A 25,430-nucleotide genomic window follows, 5' to 3' on the forward strand; every position below is an offset into this window, starting at 1 on the left:
TATCGATTCTTAACAACTTCCTACCAGAATGAGTTTTTAGAATCGCGTTGAATGCCAATGAGTTAGAAGTAGTATTTAAGGTAGGTTCAACTTACTTCGTGTGAGAGAGAGAGAGAGCTACGAATCCTGAGTAGCGCATGCTTGCTTTCGGGCTATATATCTCTTGAAGTTGTTACGCTCGGTTGTATATTACGTGCCTTTTGATTTTCGCCGGCTGGTTTAAATTAAGAGCCAACTACGTTAGATCTTGTGTTTAGCTTCAGCTACGTTTTTCTCAGTTAATTATAGTTTAGTTCCTATTTCTTCTATCATGCTTATTCTATTTCTTATTTTGAGTTGAAGCCCGAGTGGAGGTTTTGTTGTAAGCCCGAGAAAGAGGCAAACTGTTCATTTTATTGTGAGTGAAATAAAGGGTAGTTAAACCTTCTTGAGTCTACGTCTTTAATTATTTGAACTCAGAGATAAGTTGCTTAACAGTTCACTAGATTCCTCAATGTTCATTTAGTAGAAAAAGAGTAAGGAACCCTTCAATGCATTTAAATAAAATGATAATATTGATAAAAATTAAAGAGTAATAAAGAAAAATAAACATAATATTTTTAAAATTTCATAACTAGTCTTACTTTTGTGGAGTTACTCATGTTATAAAACTATCATGCTTATTCTAAGCAAACTAACGAAGATTAGCACGAATTTATTTTAGCAGCAACCAGCGCTTTCAGCGATTCCAAATTAGGGCTTCCAGATGCCCATATTCGGATGGAGACGTACGTTATTCAAAACTAAATGGCTCTAGGTACCGTTGTTTTATGACAATGCGAGAAACATACATACATATATGCAGATTCTTCATTATTAGATTTGTTTAAATATAATACAGGGCTATAATATTTGGTGGCAACAATTTAAAATGTGATTCGGCGTTTATAGCGAATGAACGCAAAATACCAAAACGAAATTAATAGCCCTTCTGGGCTAACGCCCTTTGAGCTACTAATATTTTTAATTAGAAGCTTTCTCTGGAACTTAGGAAAATTAAGTACAAGCTTACCTCAAACAACTTGTGGTTAATTGTATCAGGTACAAAAGAATATACGTTGATGAATGATTCGTGAAGTTTTACATCTTTTGCTTTGTTTTTGTATGTCCATTTAGACACAATATATCCTAAGGGAACTTGAGAAGAGTGGGAAGTTACATTCCATGAACCATCTAAAAAAGGAAAAAAGAATATTTTCTTCTGGAATTTTATTTGGAAATAATTTTATAAAGGTTACTGATAAAGTAAATTCAGTTTACAAAATTTAGCAATTTACACTACTGAAAGAGAAAATATTACAATTCGAAGAGACGTTCAAAAAACCTTCAAGCAAGGGTAAGCAAGCATATCAACCATAATAAATGATTTAATTTCCACACTCATACAAGGCTTAATACTAATGCAGAGTAATCAAGTATGAACACGGGCCTTTATTTTGAGCGATAAATTGCTGAACTTGACGTGGCACAGATTAGATGAGTATTTGGATAATGCTATATGGTAATGTGTATTATAGTGCTTATCCAAGTCAATACTTCATCTTCCTTTAATGGGAATGGGAAGGTATTCAATCAAAATCCAATCATTTCTCACAGATTCGCGGTTAGCAAGAGGTCAGTGGATCAGGATGAGCGAGGAAGTATCCCTACACCCTACAAAGTAGTGACGCTAATCTGAGATGCATATGACCAGAATTTTCCTGTTGGAGATGCCTTGTAGATCCTGTTGGAGATGCCTGTTAAGGTACCCGTAATGCGTGCTAGAGATGAGCAGCTGTTGACGATAACAATGCTCCAAATTATGAGTCCAACGTGATGGGCTCTGAGGTGCACTACAAGAGGCACACAATCCTCCATTTGTCAAAACGTCTACAGACTCCCAGACAAAAATCACACGATGATGATCATTGATAAGACAGAAACGGAATTCGCAGATGCTCTATTCTGGCACCATTCTACAACAGTTCTCTGCAACCGACTGCTAGACAACAAATCTGCCGCAGGGAATCGGCATTGCATTTGTCACTGTTAAAAACCGTTTCCTAAGATAACAAAGACACTGGCAGGAGAGTATATAATTATCTTCCCAGGATAGGAGATAAATTACATAGGGGTACTTCTGAGCTGACACAATTCTTGACCGGCATGGCCTATACATAAGCTATTTATTTCGTTTCGGCTTTCGGGACACTGCGTAGTGCATGTGGGTAGGGGTTGGAGACCCTGATCGTTATATATTTAACTGTTCAGAAACAAGTGCTTATCATCTCAGCATTCTATTAGCTGAAAACAAACACGTATGGGTAAATACATCTGTAGCAACAAATACGCTCTCAGACGTATCCAGAAATGCACTGAAATAACTTTTGGAATCTCCAGTCGACTATATAACTTGACGGTATCCTGAGTAACTAAGGCAATAAAGAGAACTAACTAAAGCAGTAAAGAAAAATTCCGAAATTAGCGGAAAGGAATGGAAATCAGTATCCCTGGAAATGTTTTTTAAAGGCATTCTGTCAAGAAAACAGCCTCTTCATTTTAAACATTAATTAAACGGCCCAGAAGTCGTTCTAAAAATATGATTGGGTTTGGTTTATTAGATTACGGCAAAGCACTCGAGGGCTATCTGCCTTAAGGGAGGGATGCCTTAAATTCCATCTCCAGCAGATCAACTTCCTCAGCCCACGGCAATACGGGTTCCGAACTGGCTTGTCAACCACGCATGCCCTGAGTCATCTTAAAGATAGCATAGAACAAAATAGAGGCAGAAATCTTCACACGGCATTCATATCCCTGGACCTACAAAGCGCCTTTGACACCCTCTGGTGGCTTGCTATAAAGCAAGCACTTAGAGAGGCACAATGTCCCCAAAACATCTTTAACATCATCACGGACTATCTACATGCACGTAGCCTCATAGTAGCCAACAACAATGGCCTCACTATCAAGCGGCAGGAAAGAGGGTGTCCACAAGGCTCTTGCGCCGGTCCGTTGCTCTGGATAATAACCTTTAACTCCACACTACAACATGAATGGCCTTTGCACACAGATATCATAGCATACGCCGACGATGTAGCCCTTCTGGTGTCTGGCCGCACAAGAGATGAACTGGAACGGAATGCCACAGAAACCTGCTCGATATTCACGGACCTATGCAATAAACTTAAGTTAACCATCTCTCGACAAAAGTCTGCAGCCATCGTAATTCCACGTCCTGGCACAAATCCCACAAGACGTCCATGTATAAAGCTACTGGGCAAGAACTTAAAAATAACGAAGACGATTAAATATCTAGGAGTCACTTGGGATCAAAGACTCACCTGGTTACCGCACCTCCAAGAAATACGTACAAAAACATCGACCATCGCAAGGAAAACCAGGCAATTTCAAGGGAGAAATTGGGGACAAAACCCCCATATCAGGAAACTATTATATCTGACAGTGGCAGAGAGAATAATTCTCTACGCCGCAGTCATATGGGCACAACCAATGAGCACCCGAAAGACCAAGCTACCGACCACAATTCAACGGCCGTTTGCATTAAACATCTGCTGAGGTTATCGCACAACAGCGTCCAGCGCCGCCACGATCCTTGCAGGCCTGCTGCCATTACACATAAAGGCAGAGGCAGAGGCTACCTATGTACGAATCACCCATCACAGACAAGAAGCCACATATGCAAGAATTACATTCAGAACAACAAAGTATGAACTCCCTGGCAGTGTGCAACACATCCACCCTGCCATCAAAGGTATAGGGATCGTTGTCAAAATCCAACATCAGCAATCGCACTCCAGACAACACACTTCCTCTGCGATTACACAACTGTTTACTGATGGATCAAAAGATGATCAGGGAGTGGGCTGCGCGTTTGCTCACTACGAACACGGCACACTAGTAAAGGAATGTAAAGGACATCTTACTAACAGCAATAGTATCTTCCAAGCAGAGGCACTAGCAATATTGAATGCGTTACGACATGCCCTCAACCTTTCCCTTACCAATGCGACTTTTTACACGGACAGCATGTCAGTGCTACACGCACTCAGGGATCATCACCACACTTCACCCATCATCATAGATATACAGCAACTTTTACGCAATAATCATCAAGCCCACTTTAACATGGTATGGGTGAAAGGACACTCCGACAACGAAGGGAATGACGTCGCAGACCGACTGGCTAATGAGGCTGCCAACAACATCCACGCTCTAACTATAAGAGCCCCTACCCCCGTCTCACACCTCAAGAAAACTCTGCGTAATATCTGTAAAGAAAAGTGGCAAGAATGGAATAGTGGCGACACAGGGAGAAGGACGTATAACTTCCTACCAAAGGTAGACACGGAACGTCCTATAACAATAGCCCCACTGACACAGTACATAACGAGTCATGGCCCATTTCCATCTTATTTTATGCGTCATGGCATCTCAGCATCTGACAATTGTGTCTGTGGCATGCTAGGTTCTCCCGAGCACTACCTATTTGATTGCGGTCTAACAACAAACCACCACTAACCACATACAACGAATGATAGAACACTTTACTAACCCGCCAGCTATAAGGAGTATCTGCGCAGTTGTACAGCAAATCAATGCCCTAGGGCAAGACATTTGCGAGCCACAGTAGCATGGTACTGCAGACAATGTACTCAACGATTAGATATTCGCAGTATGTACACATTCTGTAATACACATTCCACATTCAATTTCGAGCCTCGTGTTAACATCTGCTTTCAACAGCCACCAACTTGCAGAAATAATGTTTCTGACATGTTTATCAGTGTAAAGCACTGGGCACCCAATGGAATGATGTGTTATCGTAAATCGAAATATATAATATCCGTACAATGCACGAATGTAGTGTATGCAACGAAATATGTAATTCATGCAACAGAAGCCCCTAATGAAAGTATGTACATTATGTATTATGGGAACTGAGCATATTTCCGCACAGCGCTACTGCTTTACGCACACCTTACTATGTCTCATATGTTTCTTCTGTGTGTAATATTTGCATTTATGTGCTCTACGTGTTTCCATATGTAGTCTATGTGTCATGATATGTATTCTCGTGTGTGTTTTTATGTCTTTATGTTACGTAATTACGACTGTGTTTTTATGCTTTTACGTTTAATTCTGTATATCTATGTGTTTCAGCTTATATGAGTGTTTTAGTGTTTTAATGCTATCCTTTATATTCTTTTTAGCCCACCAGCGGCCGAGCGGTAAAGTCGCTGAACACTGGTAGTTCGGTCCGAGGTTCGAATCCCGCGAACGGGCTGGCTGCATGGGTGTTTTCGTGGTTTTCCCCATGTGTAACGTGTATACGAGCCAGTTTCCCTTAGAAAGTCCTCCACGAAGGCATCCCTCCCTTTAGGCAGATAGCCCTAGTGTGCTTTGCCGTAATTAAATACACCAACTTATATTCTTTTTAAGTTACTTTGTGTTATTAACAACGTCCTATGTAAAAACTACTCGACATCTAGCCCCTGTATGGCCATGTAAACTCCAGCGAGTTGCTTCTTCGAGATAGTGGAGGACGTGGGACATATGCCTGTTTACCTATGTTATACGCCAGGCGTCCCCGTCCTCCGTCACCTGTCACCTGCCTTCGTGGAAGACTTGTTAAGGGAAACTGGCTCGTATACACGTTGCACATGAAGAAAACCACGAAAACACCGATGCAGCCAGCCCGTTCGCGGGATTCGAACCTCGGACCGAACTACCAGTGTTCAGCGACGTTACCGCTCGGCCGCTGATGGGCCTCTAAAAATATATAAACACCCTTTGTACACTGCGCAAAAAAGGCGGGGGGCAGTTCTATATCTCCCGTTCTACTGGGCCGATTGACGAAATTCAAATTGCGTTTTTCATGTCTCGAAAGCGCGACTTAGGATATGTATTAGATTTACATATAGCATTGTTATAACATAAGTATTTTGAACACAAAATTAGACCTTTTTCTGAAATAACATACCAAATTTTTTCCATATTTCGATTCTACGACTCAAATTATGCCTAGATATTAAATTTTGTAAAATTTGCGGGGGAATTCAAAAATTTATCTTGGCACTTTTTTTTTTTTTTTTTTTTTTTTTTTTTTTTTTTTTTTTTTTTTTTTCAGTTTGCGCCAAGACTAATTCATTTGGCGAACTTCTTAATACATGGCAACTTATTTTCCTTTCCATTCCATTATGCCGGAGAGGAAAAAAAATCACCTCGTTCCTACATTTTTACATTGCATTAGCGGAAAAAATGTCACTTCGTTCCTACTTTCAAATAATTTTAACGAAGTGTCTAAGCCACATTTGATGTTTTATCGCTTTCAACAAATATGCCAAATTTCAAAACGCGTCAATATATAAATTCACGTATATCTTCGGAAATTTTGAATAAAAACGTGTAATTTTTTTCAGGTGTACTTAGAAATACATCTACTTTAAGACGATGGTAAAAATTTTATAGATAATAATTCAAAATGTTTTCGAAAAATTTATAAAAATTATTTAAAAATACGAATTTAAAAAATAAATCACAAAAAATGGGTGAATTTTATTTGGAATGAACCTGAATTTCGAAATGTGAAAGGAAGAATCAAACAAGTTTAATTAAAAAAAAGAGAAATTAATAAATATATACCAAACTAAATATACCAAAGTGTATATAAATATAGTTTGGTATAACTATATTTATATATAGTTTGGTATATTTAGTTTATTAAAAACTATATATATATATAATATATTCTAAACTAATTTTTTAAAAACAACTCTTGGGATTTTTACAAAACTTGGCAGTTTGGCGTAATTTAAGTCGTAGAATTGAAATACGGAAAAAAAATTGCCATGTCATTTCAGAAAAAGTCCGAAACATCCGTGTCAAAACTTAAATTTCATTTTACTATATTCTTGTGAAACATATATTAGAACAATGATATATATATATAAATCTAATACATATCCTAAGTCGCGCTTTCGAGACATGAAAAACGCAATTTGAATTTCGTTAATTGGCCCAGTAGAACGGGAGATATAGAACTCTCCCCCCTTTTTTTCGCAATGTACATATTAATTGTTTTCAAAGCCATGCTAGTTAATCCATTCCCCGATGTTAGTGACAAGGTTCGACTGGTATCGGTTTGATTTGATTTATTTGACTGTGGTAAAGCAAGCGAGGTATATCTGACTAAGGGAAGGTGTGGCTTCGGGGAAGGATTTTAAGAGGAAACTGACTCGTATGTATGTTTAGACATGGGAAAAACCCGAAAACGCTCATGCATCTAATCTCTTGTAATGGAATCAAACCGAACTTTTTTTTTTGCAATGTTTTTTTTTTTCTTTTTCTTTTTTTTTTTTTTTTTTTTTTCTCATTTAAAAATACCACAACAGGAATATTTACGTCTATTAAACATTTTTCTAAATGAAAGGAGATGCATCTACGACAAACGGTTCCGAAACTAAAGGCTGGATAAGAACTTTTGAGAAAACGATATATATATATATATATATATATATATGAAACATGCAAAATGTGCAAAATAAATTTCTATCTTTAATTTGTTATAGATTGTTAAGTTTCTTTTTAATTTGAGTGTTTCTCCTTTTTATCCTAAAAACAGCGACAAGCTTAATATAAATCTATTCAAACTACGTGATTTCAAAATTAATCACACTTATATTATTCTCTCATAACGCTCATTATGCATGTACACTCATAACATAAAAAGATTTTCACTTAGTTATAATGTTAAAATTTACATACCACAAGCTTCATCAACTAATGGAAAACAGAACCATAACTTCACTAATCTAAATACAGAGGCTGTTCGAACATTTTTTAGACGATTTTGGTAAGCGGTAATAAAAAATCGTTTGCTACAAAAGAAGTAATTGCAATTGTGCTATGTTTTTAAAAGTCAAAATTATCGTCTGTGGCTTGTAAGTTTTGTTTTTATTCAAAATGGCGAATTTAACAAAGCAGTGGTTCGAAGACTACATTTACGCTCTTTTCGAAGAGAAATATGCATACTCCATTGTCCAAAAACGATGTGAGAGTCATGGTTTTGTGATATCTAAAGCGTCGATAGGTAATATCATCAACTAGAAAGGAAAAAAAGTCAAATTGGAGCCTCAAGTAGGACGAAAATTCCAAATAAGTATCCAAGGAAAAAACGGACATCTTCGACTACTGCCAAGGTACGCTGTTTAATGTTAAAAGAAAATCTCCCTAGTCAAAGAACAGTTTCAAAATCATTACAGCCTGAGTAAAAACTTTAAGGCCAGTAAAAATTTTTGAGAAAATCTAAAATGAAATAAAAGGGATTCAAATAATATTAATTATTAAAGTTCATTGATAAGAAATAAATACTATAAACATAATTTGTAAATACATAATTATGAGAAACATGTTATTATTTACAAAGTTAGTATTTCTGCCTGAGTGAAAACTTTAAGGCCACCAGTCATTTTTTAAAAATAAATATAATATAATCGTGTAATTACCATTGCAACTACTACCTAGAAGATCAGTTTTCGCCAAATTGCTGGCCCGTCGATGCTGATTTTGAACTGCACACGCTCTCCAAAGTGAAGGACTGGCTTAATTCACATACAGCTAATAATTTAATGAAGCTTGCAACTCCATCCGAAGTTCAGTCCCTCATTAAAAAATTGAAGACCAAAAAAGCCCCGGGGCTTGACGGCATCACAAACACTGCCATGGAAAACCTGCCTATCAACGTTATATGCAAGATTACTTCTATCTTTAACGCTTGCATGACTCACTCTTACTTTCCACAAAAATGGAAGACGGCCAAAATTATTATGATCCCCAAACCAGGGAAAGATCATATGCAAACAGATGGTTTCCGACCAATCAGCCTCCTGCCTGGACTTTCTAAACTTTACGAAAGAATTTTACTTACCCGTATGAAATTGCATCTCCAAAAGCTACCACCGGAGTAATTTGGATTCCGTGAACATCTATCGACCATCAAACAATTAGTAAGAATTACTGACTTTGTGGGGCAAGCACTTCACAATAATTTGAATACAGTTGTCCTCATGCTAGACGTGGCGAAGGCTTTCGACCGCGTTTATCATAAGGGGCTAGTTTGCAAATTGATCGATCTTGATTTTGAAAGAGAACTCATTCTTGTGCTACTTTCTTTCATATCGAATAGGAATTTTAAAGTCTCCGTTCGAAACTCCCTCTCTACTAAAAGAATCATGCTGAGTGGTATTGCTCAGGGATCAGTTTTAGGTCCGATACTCTACTTGTTCTACGTCGCAGATTTTCCGAAAATCCACTGCAATAATAATGCAATACTTGCATGCTATGCTGACGACACTGCTGTCGCGATGAAGTCAGCGAATCTTAATCATGCAATTAAAAAACTACAGGAAAACGTCCCTTACATTGAAAACTGGTGCAAACGCTGGAAAGTCCGGATTAATGCGCAAAAATCCCAACTCCTTATTGTCAGAAAAAGAAAGAGGAATGCCCCCTTAAAAAGGAACTGTTACTGTTTAACGAACCAGTGCCAATTGTTAATAAAGCGAAATATCTTGGCATAACTATCAATAATCGACTTACCTGGACTGCACATATTGAGAATGTTCGTAACCATGCACTAAGAGTCATGAAATGTCTCTACCCAATTATAGGAAAGTTTTCAAAATTGGTTCTGTATAAGAAAAGACTAATTTATCTTAGTACCATCAGACCAATTATGACATATGCGGCGCCAGCCTGGGCTACCGCCACTGAAAAAGATATAGAGAAACTCCAGAAAGTGCAGAACAAGTTCCTTAGGATTAGCACAAATGCCCACTATTATGTCAGAAACGAAGTATTTCATAGAGACATGAAAATTGAACCACTAAATCAATTTATTCGCAAGATTAATGCAAGTTTCTTCAATGGTGCGGTAAATTGTGAACATCTTATGAACTTTAACTTGTTTCACTACGAGATATTTGCCGAAGATAGGATTCTCAGGCCTTATGCTGCTTACCTGATTAAGGAAAATTAAGACTTAATTAGTGTCTATTAAATAATGATCACGATAGTATCTACTCTCAGTGACACCAAACTCAAGCAGCAAGCGTCTGAGCCTCAGCTTGGTTGGATGACCACCCATGTGACTTACGGGCCCTTCTTCCCGTGCCTTGTGTTTATCTCCTGACGAGCTTGGACTAATACGCATATGTAAATAATTTAGAAAACTGATTTTTGAAATTAATTTCACTATTTCTACTTTCATATATGTTTTGTACTGTATTTAATTGCAATTTTAGCGAGGTATTTCTCAGAAGACACGTAACCAATGATAAGTCAGCTTGCAGCCCACGTGACAACTGGTCACGCCCCTTCGCCATTAGCTCCTGCCCTTCTGGACTCACACTTCGAACTTATTCTCTTTTCAGCGCTCCAAAAGCAAACATCTGATGACAGCCGGAACACATCAAGCAGAATGCTTGATAATCTCGGCGTAAGTGTAACTTGGAACTTGGAACTTGCAACTACTAGCTTGTGACAACGCTGCAATTTTCATATTTGTCATACGTTTCTTCGAAGTATTGGTAATATTTGTGAAGATGGCGAAGGGTAAGAAGTTAACTGATCGTGAAAGAGGAGAGATCGAAGCTTTGCCTTCAACAGGAATGAGTAGTCGTGCTATTGCGATAAAGATAGAAAGATCAAAGACTGTAGTCAACAATTTTTTAAAATTGAAAGACAATTATGGTAAAAAGAATACTGGGGGAAGACCTAAAGTTTTGTCCTCGCGTGATGAAAGAAGAGTTTGCCAACTTGTATCTACTTTAAAGTAAACAACTACAACCAGGAAACTGATTCCGACGACAGGTTTAAAAGTTTGTCAAAAAACGATTTATAATCCAATTAGAAGGTCTGGAAGGTTCACTTATACAGCAAAATTGACTAATCCTCGGTTACTGCAGAGACACAAAATAGAGCGTTTGAACTTTGACCAGAAAGTCATGACCTGGGACAACCAATAGATAGAAATTTTTTTTTCTGACGAAACAAAATGGAATTTGGATGGACCAGATGGCTGGAATTTCTACTGGCAGAAATGAAAAGAAATATTTCCCAAGCGCCAATTAGGTGGAGGGTCTGTCAGGACTTGGGGTTGTTTTGCTTACAATGATGTGGGCTCATTTGCATTCGTTTCAGGTAGAATGAATTCACAAGGATACCAAAATGTCCTAACAAATTATCTTTTGCCAAATGCTGAATGTCTTACTGGAGAAAATTGGAAATATCAGCAAGATAATGCATCGATCCATTCGAGTAACAGCACATAAAATTGGTTCCAAGTCAACAATGTTGAAACTGTGAAATGGCCAGCTAGATCACCTGACCTCAACCCAATCGAGAACCTTTGGGGTGACTTAGCGAGAAGAGTTTATGCAAATGGGAGACATTTTACATCAACAACAGAGCTGAAATCTACTATCGAATATGAATGGTATAAAACCGACCCCACCCTTTGTCAAAAACTCGTTTCATCCATGAAAACAAGAATATTTGAAGTAATTCGAAGAAATGGCTCCTACACAACCTTCTAAGAATTTGTAACGTTTTTCTTATATGTTATTTTCTACGTTGGCCTTAAGGTTTTTACTCAGGCTTTAAAACGCTCGGTGTCCACTGTAAACAAAATGATAAACGTTGATTTAAATCTTAAGAAAGCGAAAAAACGCAATGTGCATCGTCTTCTTTCAAAGCATATCGCTCAACGCAGGACACGCTGCAGAATTCTATATGAGAAACACTTATCCAAAGAAAAATGGGAAACAATTGTCACAATAGATGAGGCATGGGTGTATTTAAATGATAGTAACAAAAAAAAAAAAAAAAAAAAAAAAAAAAAAAAGCCATTTATTATCATAAAAAGGGGAGAAAAAAATTTAAGTACATGGTTCAAAGAATCAAAAGAAAGTTTTTCTGAGGGATTCATGATTGTTGCTGGTTTTCTTATAATGGCAAGTTAAAAATAAAGAGAGTGCAAAAAATGTCAAGATTAACTCCAAATACTATCAGGAACATATTTTATCGCCAATTTTTCTGAATGAAATACCATCGCTTTACCCACAGTGCCATCAATCTGTGAGACTCCATCAGGACAAAGCTAGCAGTCACATCAAAATCCACTGTAAATTTCCTAAACGAAATGGAACAAAAAACTGGTATCAAGACCTTCACTGATATCCCTACTAAATCTCCCGATGTATCACCTATGGATTTTTGTGCTTTCGGACTTTTAAAAACTGCATTATACAAACGTTGTCCCCAAACCCTAACAGGACTCTGGAAAGCTGTTTATTACGTAATTAATCAACTACCATGGACCTCATAAGAAATAGACTAACCCAAACGGGTTTTCTCCCTCCTCTGAGGTGTTGCCGGCTGTCACCTTGATAACATCCGGAGGAGTAGGGACGACTTGCAGAAATTTAACATTGGTTGCCTATTGCAGCGTGTATAATTGTCAAGAAAATGTTGGTTATAGCGCCTCATTTCACAAATCAGAATTTCTACATATTTTTATTTTTGAAATTGAGATTGATTTTTAAAAATTTAGCATATTTATCAAGCATAATTAACGTTCCAAATAATTATGAAGCTATTGCATGCTTTCAGGGCTGGATATTTTTTTAGCTTTTTCTATGCCGTAAGGAAATTTGTAACTACTTTTTTAGAAAATAATATTTTAAATCTGAACTAATAGAAAATTTCAAACAAGCAATTTTCTCTTGCATTTTTTTGTGCTTTTTATTAGTGTAAATAAGTAAAAAATATTAAATCTTTAAAATCGATTTTTAGAAAGTTTTGTTTAAATTTCTAAATTGTGCTGCTTTTTTAAAATTGTAGATGAGTATTATAGCACAATTTCTATAAAGGAATTTTATTTCAATTATATTTCATAATAGATCATAGTGATAAACACTTTTGACTCCTTAAAAATTTTTATACATTTAATTCTAATATTAAAATTGTATTTAACCGTAACAATTAATTTTGCTTGTATTTTATAGTGATTATTTTTTAAAATTTATTTTTAGTTCTGCATAAGATTTTTTTTTACTCTTAATTTAATTTATTAGCCCAAAGCGGCGGTAGCCTAGAAAGGCTGTTAGTTTCGAAGTGGCATTTTGCGCTGTTTTAGTATAAATGTTCGTGTCTCCTTGCAAATTGTTGTTACCAAATATTACCGTCCTGTATTATATGTATAAGAAATTAAATAATGAAGAATCTGCATGAATACATGTACGTTTCTTGCACTGTGACAAAAACGACAATATCTAGAGCCATCAAATTTTGAATAATATAATCCTCCACTCGAACATGGGCAAATGGACGGCCGTTTTCGCATTTGTTTTAATCTATTTCATATTTTGTAAAACTTTAACGAATTTTTGATTAACAAACTCAACGCGTTCAAAGCGAACACTGTACGGAAAATAACAATTTTATCTCCAGTGCGGAAATTCTAAAGATATTCTGTTTTCAAATGTATGTGGTTTACGGGCCAAGAGCATGATATTCAATAAATATAGGTAACACACAAAGCTTTAGAAAAGCTTCCCTTTGGGCGTAGTATAAAATCTCAGTGCTTCTAAATTTTACTTTATCTTTTTTTTTTCACTTCATTACGCTCAGAAAATTTTATGCTCCGAATTTTATGAATTATTAAAATAACTAATCCACTTTAATGTTAATAATTTAATGATCATATAATCAAATAAATATAATCGTTTTGTAATGTTATTATAGTTTGAAAAATCCCTGCCTGAAAATGTTCATTAAATTAAAAAAAATTAAATTTTGTAAAAATTTATAAATTTGTAAAAATTAAATTTCATAAATTTTGTGCTTAGAGTTTTTACCGTTTTACCAAAGTAAAGATTTTTGTACAAGAATTACGCGTGAAAAAAATGCGCGAAAATGCAGTAAAAAGTGCTTTAATGAGATATATTAAATCCTATTTGGAAAAAACTGTGGCTTCATAATCTCATCACTATACATTTAATAATTAAAACGATTTATGTGATACAAACGCCATAGGTTTCAGTGTTAAAGTAAACCAGATCGTCCCTACACTTTCTTGCCGACATGTTGGTGACGCACGGCCCGCCCACTGGGTTAATCTATCTCTTATAAGGTTCATGTCAACTACTGTTGATCGAAGTTGTCAGAATCCACTGACGTATGCAGGTTCTGTTTATAACTGATTAAAAAACAAGAACTAAATTCATTTACCTTTTCTGATGCATCGTTGAATCTGACGTGATGTTTCAGCTAGCAATCTTCTTTACAGGAAACCCACAATTGAATTTCTTGACACCACATTTTATTTACATAAAAAAACATTCAAAAGGAAAAAAATTAAGATTTAAATACATTTTCTTTTACAGCCTCTCTTTTTCTCTTATGGCTGTACGAAACAATTTATCCGTCCATCACACGGATTCGAAACCGAAATATCTACTGTTTACAAAAAAGAATTAAAAAAACAAGGTTTTTTATTTCTCTTACTAATGAAACCTCTGGCGCCCCCTAGCGGGAGAACGCCACTTTAGATGAACATTTAACATACTCCCACCTTTAATTTATGGTGTCCAGTGATAAACTGGTATTGTAGGGACATCCAGAGCCTCACGAATATAGTTTGCTAATCTAGCTCCCAAAACACAAGCAAGAAGTTCTAGACGCGGGATTGTCAAAGTCGTTTTTGGCGAGATTTTGCTCCTAGAAGCTGCACCGAAATCCTATTATTATCTTCACATCGCAGGAAAATTACTGTTGCATATGCATTCTGACTCGCGTCGCAAAAAAACATGTATAGACCATTTTTCTTTATTTCCGTAACCTATGCGTCTGTTTACCTTTAAGTTAGATAATTGTTTCAATTCACTATACCATTTATGAAAGTCCTTTTGGATCTTCTCTGGAAGCGGGGAATCCCATTCTGACTTAGCTGACCAGGCCTCCTGAATCATTCGCTTGGCTGGCAACAATGCTGGGATGAGAAAACCGATGGGATCGTAAATACCTTGTGTTATAGACAAGATCTTCCGTTTAGTAGGATTTTCTGTTTCAGCATCAAATTTATTGCAGATCATTAAACAATCCTCCTTTCTATCCAAATTAATCCCCAAAAACCGAAACTGGAGTTGTAAGATCTTCTTTAAACAAGCTTCTGTTCTCAGTTGACAACTTTTCTATTTCTTCTACCGGGCCGAACTGCCATAATCTCAAATCCATCTTAGCTTCAGTCATAATTTCAGTTGACTTTGAGATAAATTCTAATTCGGATGTACTGTCTACGGAGGTTATGCAGTTGTCAATATAGAAGGACTTCAAGAGTTTGTCAGTAACTGTTTTGAGTTGTTTTGGATATTTGTTCAAATGGTATCTTATAACCGCGCTGAGTAAAAAAGGGCTACAGGTAAGCTCCAAGCAATACTCTGTTATGTTGATAGACTTTAATTTTATTTGCTTTCTCCCACCATAAAAATCTCAAAAATCGCCGATCTTCTTCCTTAATTTCAATTTGGAGGAAGGCTCTTCTGATGTCGGATAAAACAGCAATAGCCTTTTCTCGGAATCTCAATAATATAGCGGGAATTTCTTCTATCAAGTTTGGTCCTTTGAAGAGACAGTCATTTAGGGATGGTGCTCTTCCAACTTTGCATGAGGCGTCAAAAACTGGTCTGATAGACGTAGTAGCACTCTCTGGCTTAATAACTGGATGGTGACACAAGTAATGACCTCCAACTTCTTCTAGTTCCTTTTTTGAGACTTCCTGTATGACATTCTCTTTCTGCCATTCTTTAAAGACTAGGTCATAATCTTCAAATTTACTTAATTCCTTCAGTCTTCTTGTAGTGCTAAACAACCTTCTTTCTGCTTCATTTCTATTTGAAGGAATGTTTGGGTTAATACAAGTCCATGGAAGACCAACACGGTAACGCCCGTCTTCACTTCTCGTAAGTTCTTTGAGGAACAAATCATGGGCTAGCTCTTGTTCTTCTTTCTTAGACAACGTTTCAGCGGGATCATTAACTCCTATTGTCTCTAGCCGCCATAAATCTGGAATGCTAAGTTCTCTCAGAGGTAAATTAGTCATCAACGTTAGCTGTTCCACTATTCACGTAACCTTGAGACGGATTCTCTAACTCACCGCAAATTGTCCATCCAAGTTTTGTCTGAATTGCAGGTTAGACCGTTGTTCAGCTGCTTGATTCGTCCTGTTAGGAGTTGGCCATAAACATCACTGCCAATTAAAATTTCTATTTCAGGACACCCAGTACCAATATCTGACATCCATAATCTATGTTTCTTAAGCTCTTCTAGAACAGACTCCTTTGTAATGCGTGGAATGTTCCCACATATCTTTTCTTGGTAAAGGAATTCGGTTGTGATAACTGATTTGTGACCATTACCCGGTGCACTTAATTTAATTTTGTATTTACTATGAGGTTTAGCTTCTATCTCTGCACCTCCAAATACCGTGTGGGTAATAGTTGCTGTAGCCAGAGGCTTAAGACCAAGTTCTTTCGCGGTGCTCTTTAAAATATAACTCCTCTGGGACCCACTGTCCAATAGTGCCCTAACCTTATTAATTTTTTTATTACTCTTAATTAGTATTTCTAGTGTCATGAGAGCTACTTCTTTTGAACACTGCTGATTTGCAAGTGTGTTCTGGATATTCGCTAGGGGTTTACTTTTATCACTAATTCCTTTCGTTTTACCTATCTCAGGACAGAAAAGCTCTGTATGAGGTTTTGAGCAGACATGACAGCGTACAAAAACTTTACACATTTTGGCACGGTGGCCAAAGCGTAAACATTTCAGACAAAAGTTCTTTTCCCTGACTTTCTTTATTTTTTCTTCCAGAGAGAACGATCTGGCGACTACACATTCCTTACTTTCATGCGACTTACCACAGAACAAACACGACATTTCTTTAGCAGCGAATAAACCAGCTGCAGTAGGGTACTTGCTATCCCTTTTCAGTATTTTCTCTTTTACCTTCCCTTTTGGGATAATACTTTCAAAGCCTGACCTAGCTAACTGTATTCTTCACCCGCTACATCCCGCTTCAAAAAGTTCATTAACAACGTTAAACTCGACTTTGGAAAACTCACTTCACTATCAGAATCTTCCTTTACCCTAATATTGCATCTCTGCCATGCTCTTAAAATATCATCAGGTAAGCAGGATTCTATCATGGGGTATAGCTAGGCTGAATTACTTTCTATATCAAGCCCCATGGATTCTAAAGACCTTAAATGTGCTTCTACCTTGGTAAATAAGTCACACAATGATAATCTGTCTTTACCCCTAGCTTGAACATTTACTGTAATTAATTTCAAAAATTCCCTGACCATAAACTTCGATAAGAATATCTTTGTCCCCATAACGCTCTTGAAAAGCTCGCAAAGCTTTCGAATAATTTTCTGAAGTTATCGGGTAACTTTCTAATAAATGCCTAGCACGAGTTCCAGGTTCTACAGCTTGTAGCAAATATTGGAACTTATTTACTTAACTTCACAATCATCTAATTCTTTATCTTCATGTATCTTCTTAAACTGTGCCCAAAAGGGCAAATAATTAATTAACTGAGAATCAAAAGGTTTTATATTCAATTTAGGTAATTTATACCGTTTAACTTTAGAGTTACTACTGACATCAGAATTACTAAAAACTACGTCATTTGGAACTTTGTTTACATTTAGTAATTCACTAACTTTTCATTCAATTGTGATGAATTCATCAGAATATTCCTCACAGCTTATAACTTCGGTTTCTAAATCATCTTCAGAGGCACTGCCCTTAATTAATAAATCTAGTACCTCTGAATCATAAGATTTTAACTCACCAGTTATCGTTTGTAACTTCACAATTTTATCTTTTAATACAGCTTTATCTGCTTGAGCATTTTTACTAATTTCGTTCTTTAGAACCTTAACCGTTCTAGTGAAAGCACTGCGTGCCGCTGCACATTTTTTCTTTATCATATCAACATTCATTTTTACTTTAAACTTCACTCAAATATTTTATCTTAAATTTTAAAGTAATCCTATTTCCTCAATCCTTAATTGGATTCATATACCTGAATTTCTTTTAAGTTAAAATTACTTTTAATCAAGAGCATAAAACTTCTAATATATAGTAGTTTCAGCTGAAAATACTAAATATCTATTTCTATTCAACTTAAATATTAGCATGCTTTCATTCAACAAAATGCATCTTCAAAATATAAACATATTTCAAGTACTTCCGTTTTCGGAAGCATAAATAACTAGTTCTGCTTTAGGACAACACGTCCTGATGGCGGACGCCAAAACTTATATTACGTAATTAATCAACTACTGTTGATCGAAGTTGTCAGAATCCACTGACGTATGCAGGTTCTGTTTATGACTGATTAAAAAACAAGAACTAAATACATTTACCTTTTCTGATGCTTCGTTGAATCGGACGTGATGTTTCAGCTAGCAATCTTCTTTACAGGAAAACCGCAATTGAATTTCTTGACATCACATTTTATTTACATAAAACATTCAAAAGGAAAAAATTCAGATTTAAGTCCATTTTCTTGTACAGCCTCTCTTTTTCTCTTATGGCTGTACGAAACAATTTATCCATCCATCACACTGATTCGAAACCGAACTATCTACTGTTTACAAAAAAGAATTAAAAAAAACAAGGTTTTTATTTCTCTCACTAATGAAACCTCTGGCGCCCACTAGCGGAAAACGCCACTTTTAGATGAACATTTAACACTGTTCGGGAGTAATGGGATAGAATACCTCTTCTGCACTTGAAAAGGCATTATTATCCTGGAAACTGCAGTGTCGAAAGTTAGTTCAGAATAAGGGATGTCAAATAGAACATTTAAAACACAATTTTATGTAATTTAGTTTTGTGAATACAATATACATCGTCTAAAAATGTGTGAACAGCCTCTGTAAAGTATTATTGTACTATTATAACTCTTTTTACTGTTTTCACAGTATTTTGTCAGCCGCGTGTCTTTCTCTCCTCGTTTTCCGACTAAATGTGAAATGTAACAGTAGAACAGCGAGGACGTCCATCTCTGCGTTTATTCAAGGAATTATGCAAAAACCAATGAGACTGTAAAAATATCCGCGACTGCCTGTTATAAAGAGCAATTTTCACCAATAAAAAAAGCATAAGCATCATCAACATGCCTACCTTAATGCAGTTTCTAGGTCAGCATTTAAAAATATTATTTATTATTAAATTTAATCTCTGAGATTAAGCTTAATCCATGAAATTATTGTACCTGACCAATAAGCGTACACATTGAGCACTCTTCTTCCTCCACCTTCTTGTTCCCGTCCTTTGATTTCGTACATCCATTTTCTTGCAGGAATGCCACGATATGTGTCAGGAACATTTTTTTCTGTGAGATAATTGTCTGAGAGTGAGAAGAGCTGCTTCAAAGAAAACCTCACAGTGCCATTGGTATCTTCGTAATTCATCAAGGATGGCGGAGATTTTGTTTTTATCCATTCGTCCACCGTTTGCAGTTGGCAGGCTAAAATGAAAAACTTTGATTACTATTTTTCATAATCACATATCTTTTCAAACAGATGACAAACATTTAAATTTTATTTAATGAAAGTTTATGCTTACTTTAAATTATATCTAAATGGAAAACCTATAAAACTACACGGGTAGGATACATGTGTATTTAAAAGCAGGAAATGTTTGGTTTCAAATAAGGCATGCTGAAAATAATTTGGTGGATATAGTGAATCAAGATTTTACGATAGAACAACATAAAGCAACTCTGATTAAACTGAAAATTACGAACGGAAACAATACATTTATTGTATTACACACATTGCACACAATTTTCAACTCACATTTCACACGCTATTCAACGAGATACATTTTGCAAGGGAATTTGAAGAATAACCTTGTTTGTTTACATTAGCTTCTCATAAGTCACGTGATTTCTGGTGTCATCTGAATGCATCTCATTTTGCGCCAAAGAATAGTGATTTTATATTTTTATTATAATGAAATACATACACAAAAATATATAAATAATGTTTACTGTAAAAATGTTTCTCTAGTAGTTAACTTCTGAACAAATTATAATAAAGAAGCATATATTTCAAAATAGCTTGCACTGAAAATTTAATTATGTGTAGTAGCATTACCAAAAAGTATATTAATATCTTCTATCTGTGCGTATTTTAAGCATATTTTAAAGGATTCTGATATTTAATTTATTGGACTGTACATAGGTAAATAAAAGTATAAAAATCAGATCAGGAATTATTATGTGGTTCCCTTGTGGGGCTTTATTTTAATTTCCAAATATGTATTTTTATTTTTAAACATGTTTTCATTTAATTCCTTATTTCTCACCTATGAATACCTACAAGAATGAGTTTTCAGGATTGCGTTTTATGTAAATGAGTAGAAACTGGTATTTAAATGGAAGTCTCAATCACTTTTGCAGAAGAGTTTAGAAGTTCTTAGTAGAGCGTGTTCCGCCTTAAGCCTAATCTTGCTATATAATCTTACAAGCTTTAAGTTGTATTGTTATGTGCCTGCTAATATTCGCCTGCGAGCTTTAAATAAGGGCTAACTCTGTTAGTTATTTTTGTGCAGCTTCGGCTGGTTTTAGTTTAGCTAGCATTAGATTAGTTTTTTATTTTCTATCTTACGTTAAAGCCAAGCGGAGGTCTTCTGTAAGCTCAAGAGGGAGACCATCTATAAAGAATTTTTGAGTTGAATAAAAGGTAAATTTAACCCCTCCCCGACTTTCATTTACATTAGTGAACTCTGCGATACTTCGCAGCACAGTTCACAAGAAATCTAGCTTGCAAGAACCACAAATTCAGCTAGATCATTATTACCTAAATTTCAAAATATTGTTTAAAAACTTAACATATTTCTTATTAGTTTAAATTTTTAAAGCATATTTTATTTTTAAAGATAGGTGACGTTTTCTTGAAAATGAAAAATCTGCGGATTATTTTGCACGATAGAGCATTCTCGCAGTATATAACACAGTTTTTCAGTTAGATTCGTGAAAATGAATGTGTTAATCGGCCAGAAGTGTTCCAAGAAAAGTTTTAAATCATAGAATAAAAATACGTCCTCTCATATTTTCTTCGTATTGAAAGTATGTATAAAAAAGTAGTTTCTTATGAATAACGAGAAGCATCATTAATAGGGTTGAAATTTAAGAAGGCTTATTTGGAACATCTGAATATCTTTTAATTTTCTGTTCTTGCAGATAGTACAGAAAGGTTCTGTGTGGGTACGCCCAATATGAGAAGTCCAAATCTCTTCAACAATATGGAAAAAAGCAAATATCAAAAGTCAGCGTGGTTTGTGCATTTTCATTTCCCAGAAATATCATGAAAATGTTTTAGGAAAAAGACTATTCTGCTACTGTCTGGCTACTCTTCGTTTAGATTATACTATATGCCCACATAAATAACGAATAGCAGATAATAAGTACACATATTGAACAATGTAGGCGAGACTGTGTTATGTCGAGAATTTCAATTATTAATATGTGTTTCAAGTTATTATTCTAATAGAAATATGTTACGTCGCGAATTTCAATTTTTAATATGTGTTTTAAATTATTATTATTCTAATATTTTTATTTGTATTCATGTGTATTTTAATCTGGAAAAAAGTATTCTTAGGCTCTTAAGGTTTTATTTAACTTGTTGTTCTTGAGTAGGAATTGTAACTAAGGTGGGAAACGGTTGCGGGAGCCATCTGGTTTATGGCCTTTTCCAACAGTGGAGGCAGTTGGGAGTCGTGTGTCGCCCTTTTAACTCTTTGCGTGGGAAACGGAAATCGCTTTGTTAAAGTTTGCAGTCTTCTTACTTCAAGACAGTGGGAGGTGTACTAAGTTACATAATTGGATACTCGTAAAAGCTAGTTTCGCTTGTTAGTTGGGGGGTCTACTTCTTTTTCTCACGTTATGTGTGCAGATGTTTTTCGGATTTCATTGTCAGATTTTCTGGTGTTTGATTCGTCATGGGTGTGTCATTTTCTCAATTTAGATAACATAAAATTCCGGGATTGGTAAGATTTAATTTTATGATTTTTTTGAAAGCCTATGGACTCACAGAGGCGGAGAAACCGAGATTTCCTGGGTGCTTGCACCAGACTAGAGATCATTCTGATTCAGATTTTTGAGCGAAAAGGAAAAGGAGAAGCAGAAAGTTTTGCCGGGCTCCCCCTTTACGGGGCGAGCGACTTGTACAAGCGGGCTGCGGTGATGGTTGTAGCGGAGTCGGATTTGAGTGAATTTTGGGCAGCCGCGATGTGAAAGAGAAAGAAAGATCGTGGGGCGCTTTGCTCTGCTGCGGGCTTTCTGAGCAAATGCAAGGAACATTATTTTCCTGCGTGATGTATAAAGAAATGTGCGCGAGCTGTAAAGAGCATTTTTACTGAGAGCTGATTGAGATGTATAGAAAAAAAAATCTACCAAGAAAATTTAGCACAGATTTTCTCGCTTCACCTGAATCGCCGGTTAATCTCCAAGGGCCCTTTTCCGAAACATTCAGCATAAAATGTTGCCTCGCCGCTTCGATGATGCACGTGATTGTGCTAAAAACTGGTGTATATTCAGCTACCTGTTATTGAATTGAAAAAAGATCCTTCTAAAATGGACTATTGGTTCCCACCTAATGGACAGATAAAAGATCCTTCTAAATTGGACTATTGTTTCCCACCTAATGGACAGTTAAAGCGATGCCTGGCTGTTTGAAGAATTATTAGACTGTAATTTCCAAGAAAAATGGGCTTGGCTTATTTCCATGTGGATTGGACACTAAGGATCCTGCTAATCAGGAAAAACTGTTTTCCATCTGTGAGTGAAATTTTAAGTATATTTTCTCTGTCTCTCTCTCTTAGTTTTCCCGAATGCAGAACAGTTAATAATGATTTATCTATCCGTATATTGTTATTGCTTATATAAATTAAATATTACAGTTTAAAAATTGAGAAGTTATTTATAATTTCAAGTGAAGGCCAGTTTTGGGAGGATTAAAATTTGTTTCACCTACTGAATTTTGTGAGCTAGAAAAACGTTATTTTCTAATTAATAAGAACCTGTTATTTGGAGGATTAAATTTTGTTACACCTAATTAATTTGAAAAAAAAATAATGTTAATCTTAATTAATATAAGCTGTAATTTGGTGTAGTATTGTGTGTTATCTTGCTTAGAAAAATATGTATTACTGATCAATTATCCATTATTTAATTATATAAAATAATTTAATAAATGTGTGTCTAAAATTTAATTGCATTTGTGTATTTATGTAGCGTATAATTTACTGTGGTCTGTCATGTCCCTCCATTTGTTTGAGCCGGGAGGCTTTTAAGAAACATGGAGTTTAATTGAATTTGGAGTTATTGATTTTCTCTTTACATAGGTTACTCACAACGCAAACCTAAAAGTAAATTGTACTGCACTACCACTATACGATTGATTGATAGATATGATATACGATTGATTGATAGATATGATATATGATTGATTGATAGATTTACTATACGAATATTTATAAGAATGTCGAAATGATATATGAATATTATGAATTAGATTTTGAATGATGAATATTATGAATGTGAATTATGTTTTTTTTTTTTTTTTTTTTTTTTTTTTTTGTTATTTTTTGTCCGGCACCATCAGTCAAAATTTAAAGTTAAAAGTATTAAAAACATAAATTTTTTCAGACATAACAATGGGGCCGTGATAATTTTTTTCTATATAACAACTGTAAGTTCAGTTTCTTTAGATATGCACAAAAAGTACTGCAGTGTCGGACAAAAGCAACTGCAGCTAAGAAAAATGCGCAGAAACAGTTAAAAAGCGCTTTCAATGAGCTACTGAAAACTATAAACTTGGATTAAACACTTTATTAAAATATACCGTACTAATGGTTTGTCTCAGATGTTCATTGATTTTACACATATAAGGACTGCAAGCATATAAGTAGCTTTTATTGCGCTCAGAGTCCTTAACTTATTTAATCATCTTTTAGGAAACTATTTTAAGGACATCTTAAACTGACAGAATGAACTGAAGTAAAATAAATTTTAATTAAATGATCATAATTATTAAATTTTAATTACTCATTTGAGGTGACATACTTAACAGAGATTTTTGAATATTTAAATAACAAAATAGCTACAAGAACTAAATTAAGCAAGTTTGCAACAGAACAGGTACAAGAACTATATTAAACAAATATGCAAATCCAAGATACTGCTACATGTATTATTTTTGAATTTTATTATGCATGTATAAATTTACAGTTTTATTTTTGAGTCTAATATATTATGGAACTAGTGGACTAGTGACTGGAACTAGTGGAACATATTTCAAGCCTCAACAGACTTTTTTTAATAACCAACAAAAAAGCTTTCATGAAACTTTTGGGAATTTTAACAAGGAATTTTCAACTTGTTATTCAACTGATGTAACTATCAATAATGATGGATCTTTGATCACTGGCATAAACTAACACATCCACCTTCTAATTATTAATTTCAGTTCAACATATCCGTCGTATAATAAATAAGCTAATAAAATTTAATTCATAATAGAAAAATGCATTCAAAGAAATATTTTAACTGAAGCCAGTAAGTATAAAAGGTTCATTTGTTGAAACGATTTAATCACATACTTAGAAAACACCGAGAATGCCTCTGAAGTAAAAAAAGTAAAAAGTAAGTTTTATGCATAATTTCATATTGTAGTTTATTTGTTATTCTTATGTTCACTTTACTACGTGTTAATATCGTTCGAGATTCGTTTTTAATAGAGAGATAAAAAAGATCTAATGTTTTTTCCCTTACTTTTAGCATCGCTATATCGAAATGTTTGATTAGTCTTGAAGTTTTCAAAGAAAGATACATTTTTCCCCATAACCCACAAGAGGAAGACAGCATTGTTTGATTCTGCATCGTAACTTTCGTCGAAAGCAATCTGAAGAGTGATGCCTGAGTCATCTTCAAGCTTGTTTACTATCTCTCCTGAAGCTTTGTAACTTCCAGTCACAGCCGGGGGACCTGTTTAGAAAAAATAAATTTCTTAATTAATATTAATACATTTAATTTAAGGTGCCTTTTTAAAAACGCAAGTCTCAAGCAAAATTATATGCCGTATGCAAATACAGCTGATGACAATTTATAACTGTGCGGTCACGAAAGATGTCGTACCTGAGTTGGTACAGTAGCAATAAAAAATTATGACTGGCGGATAAAAAACATACGACAGTCTTAATTAAAATTTATTCTCCTTGAAACTGCGGCGGTGCACGTTAGCGCCTAAGGG

At 35.2% G+C, this 25,430-nt stretch overlaps 1 protein-coding gene across 1 annotated transcript in view; it reads right to left on the minus strand.

Moving 5' to 3' along the window:
• LOC118198977 (uncharacterized) overlaps positions 1–25,430 on the minus strand; it is a 121,369-nt gene that overhangs the window by 86,149 nt on the left and 9,790 nt on the right. Inside the window, exons 2-4 of the mRNA XM_035370757.2 lie at positions 24,953–25,165; positions 19,385–19,639; positions 1,052–1,212 (exon numbers count right to left, since the gene is read on the minus strand). Coding sequence (XP_035226648.1) covers positions 1,052–1,212; positions 19,385–19,639; positions 24,953–25,165 — 629 coding nt within the window. The remainder of the gene's footprint in view (positions 1–1,051; positions 1,213–19,384; positions 19,640–24,952; positions 25,166–25,430) is intronic.

Source organism: Stegodyphus dumicola, chromosome 12 (genome assembly GCF_044657685.1).
Source record: "Stegodyphus dumicola isolate Sdum_Otavi_A_Nest chromosome 12, ASM4465768v1".
In the NCBI taxonomy this organism is placed as follows: Eukaryota; Metazoa; Arthropoda; class Arachnida; order Araneae; family Eresidae; genus Stegodyphus; species Stegodyphus dumicola.